General features: G+C 56.7%; 1 protein-coding gene across 2 annotated transcripts; it reads left to right on the forward strand.

Moving 5' to 3' along the window:
• The first annotated feature begins 1460 nt into the window (after positions 1–1460).
• Positions 1461–3070, forward strand: SSSCA1 (Sjogren syndrome/scleroderma autoantigen 1). 2 transcript variants are annotated; one of them, XM_011965182.1, is made up of 4 exons: positions 1461–1813; positions 1907–2058; positions 2189–2273; positions 2693–3070. In XM_011965182.1, exons 1-4 carry the CDS (start codon positions 1795–1797, stop codon positions 3034–3036), a joined length of 600 nt encoding a protein of 199 aa, XP_011820572.1. In that variant the 5' UTR covers positions 1461–1794; the 3' UTR covers positions 3037–3070. The 2 variants fall into 2 exon arrangements, with proteins under 2 accessions (XP_011820572.1, XP_011820573.1); XM_011965183.1 differs by having other exon boundaries at positions 1910–2058.

A 3070-nucleotide genomic window follows, 5' to 3' on the forward strand; every position in this document is an offset into this window, starting at 1 on the left:
TGGTCTCGAACTCCTGAACTCAAGTGATCTGCCTGCCTCGGCCTCCAAAGTGCTGGGGTTACAGGCGTGAGCCACCATTCCCAGCCACCAGATGGTTTTTAGTACAAGAATGACACTGTATTTTAAAAGAATTATTCAGTTTCCTGCTTATATGGGGATAATACCCCATATAAGGTTATCATGAGGAGTAAATTGGAGAGATTAAGTGAGAGGACTCATATAAGGGTCTTTGTAGGTGCGAGGCAGAATAGACAGTTGAGTGGATATCGGCCATAATGGTGACATAGTCGGCGCACTGAGGAATTCAGGGTAGGGCTGGGAGCTGGAGACAGTAATAACCTGGGGGTCTGTGCGTCCAAGAGATGGTATAAGATAGTTCCTCTAGTCAGCCTAAGGCTGGGTGCACTTCACTGTAATCCCAGCACTTTGGGAGGCTGAGGTGGGAGGATCAGTTGAGTCCAGGACTTGGAGACCAGCGAAACCCAATTGCTACAAAAAATACAAACAAAACAAACACACAAAAAACGGTGGCTCTAGTGCCCGATAGAAACGACTTGGGGTACAGGCCCTAAGTCAGGTACGCTGCTGCCCAAGAGCCTGACTGGTAGATGGAGATGCGAAAGGGGCACAGGGCTCTCTAGGTAAGCAGGAGGCAGCAAGAATGACAGTTCCAGGGGTTTTACGTGGAAGGAAGAGGAGGCCAGGAGGAGGGGACTTCAGGTCAGATTGAGGAGGCATGTGCCATCCGGAGGAGGAGACTGTCGATGTAATTATGAAAGTCCACGTCCTAGCTGCTTTTCCATTGCCCTGGTGTACAATCTCAGGCCCTGCAGACTGCACATCTGAGGACCCCTGCCTGCCCTGTCTGGCTTCTCTGAATCTAATAAGGGAGAGGATGCATATGGAAAAAGAACACGGAACAGAGAGAGAGAGAGAAAAAAAAAAAGCACCAAGGTCCAAGTTCAGAGAGCCCTGGTAATTTTAACTTGCAACTCACCTAAGAAGAGCCTAACGGTCGCAAGAGTATGTAGGAAGGACCCAACCCGACCCTGCCCAGTACGCAGCACCCAAGGGCGGCTGGAAGCGCAATGCGCGTGCTGAGTACAGCGCTATTCAGTCCGCAGGCTTTTTAAGGATTTCAATTTCAAAGAACGGTCGGTTTCGGGGCGGACTCTGCTTCAGTCCCAGGCCTCGGGAAGCAGCGGGGAGACAGACTGGGACACCAAGCATGCAGAAGGGGAGGGGTCTTGAAATAGACGGAATGCGAGAAGGCTCCCCTCCTGGCCAGCCTTGCTGGGCGAAGTGAGAAGCACTGAGGCCTGAGGAAGCTCCACGAATGCGCAAAGGGCCGCTCGCTGTGATTACTCGGGTGGCGATGGTCGTGATGATGCCGCTGCCCCGCCTGCGCCGAAAGGGAAACCCCAGGGGAGGCGGAGGCCAGCGGGGATTTCTCAAGCCAGGTGGTCCCCTTCATCCACGACGGACAGGAAGGGCGACCTCCCGAGGCCACTTTCAGGTCTTGCGACCGGAGCAGAGCTACCACGGAGACGCTCCTCCCGAGGCCTCACGCGTCGGAAGGTTCATGTCCCCTGGATTCCGGCTGACTGACACGTCCCCTGGGCAGGTTCTCGGTAGCGGCCGACACGCCCCACTCCGGGCACAGCGAGATCTGAGGACCACGCTGAGGAGTCATTTCCGCCCTGATTCTCGGCCGCTATAGAAGGGGCGGAGCCGCAGCGGAGGGCGCGCCGCTTGGACGTCACTTCCGGTGAGCCCGGCAGCGACAACGGCAACATGGCCCTGAACGGAGCCGGTGAGGACTTGGGCGGCAGGGGCTTGTGGCTGTGAGGTACGGGAGGCAGCCCGCTCCGGCAAGACCCCCAGTCCCTATGCTTCTCTTCCCCAGAAGTCGACGACTTCTCCTGGGAGCCCCCGACTGAGGCGGAGACGAAGGTGCTGCAGGCGCGACGGGAGCGGCAAGATCGCATCTCCCGGCTCATGGGCGACTATCTGCTGCGCGGTTACCGCATGCTGGGCGAGACGTGCGCGGACTGCGGGGTGAGGCGAGACTCGGGCGAGTGAGCAGGGATGGGTCTGCGGGTCGGGCCACTCAGCCCTTCCTCAGTCCTCCCCTCTGGACTCCATCGCCGGCGTCTCATTCCGGCCCCATGTTCTTTTTGGTCCGTAGACGATTCTCCTCCAAGACAAACAGCGGAAAATCTACTGCGTGGCTTGTCAGGAACTCGACTCAGACGTGGATAAAGATAATCCCGGTGAGGGTAAAAAATAATCCGGTAGAGGGGCCGGATGTGCTTAGGGGGGAAGCGTGGTAAGTGGTGATAGAGGCCCGAGAACAGTAGGCCTGGGGGGCGACAGTGGAGTCTCTGGGTGGGGCAGAGGTAAAATGATTTCTCCTTTAGGCTCTAAAGAGGACCATTAACTCAATAAGAGAACTAAGCACCTCCTGTGTGCCAGCCACTGCGCGAGAGTCTGAGCTCAATCAGGCCCAGTACTGATGGAGAGTTGAAGCTAAGGCATAAATGTGATACAAAGTAGAAAGTGGATGAATTGCCTTGTAGAGGGACAGGGAAAACACCTCAAGCACAGAAAGAGCAGAGCAGGAAAGGAGATGGCTCACGGCTGAGGTGGGCCAGGCATCCTGACCATTCTACCCACTTTCTCCTCTTTTTAGCTCTGAATGCCCAGGCTGCCCTCTCCCAAGCTCGGGAGCACCAGCTGGCCTCTGCCTCAGAGCTCCCCTTGGGCTCTCGACCTGTGCCGCAGCCCCCAGTACCTCGTCCGGAGCACTGTGAGGGAGCTGCAGCAGGACTCAAGGCAGCCCAAGGGCCACCCACTTCTGCTGTGCCTCCAAATACAGATGTCATGGCCTGCACACAGACAGCCCTCTTGCAGAAACTGACCTGGGCCTCTGCTGAACTAGGCTCTAGCACCTCCCTGGAGACTAGCATCCAGCTGTGTGGCCTTATCCGCGCATGTGCGGAGGCCCTGCGCAGCCTGCAGCAGCTGCAGCACTAAGAGAAGCCCCTGAGAAAAACCCTCTAGAAAAACA

This window comes from Mandrillus leucophaeus, unplaced genomic scaffold, assembly GCF_000951045.1.
Source record: "Mandrillus leucophaeus isolate KB7577 unplaced genomic scaffold, Mleu.le_1.0 Scaffold718, whole genome shotgun sequence".
Classification (NCBI taxonomy): Eukaryota; Metazoa; Chordata; class Mammalia; order Primates; family Cercopithecidae; genus Mandrillus; species Mandrillus leucophaeus.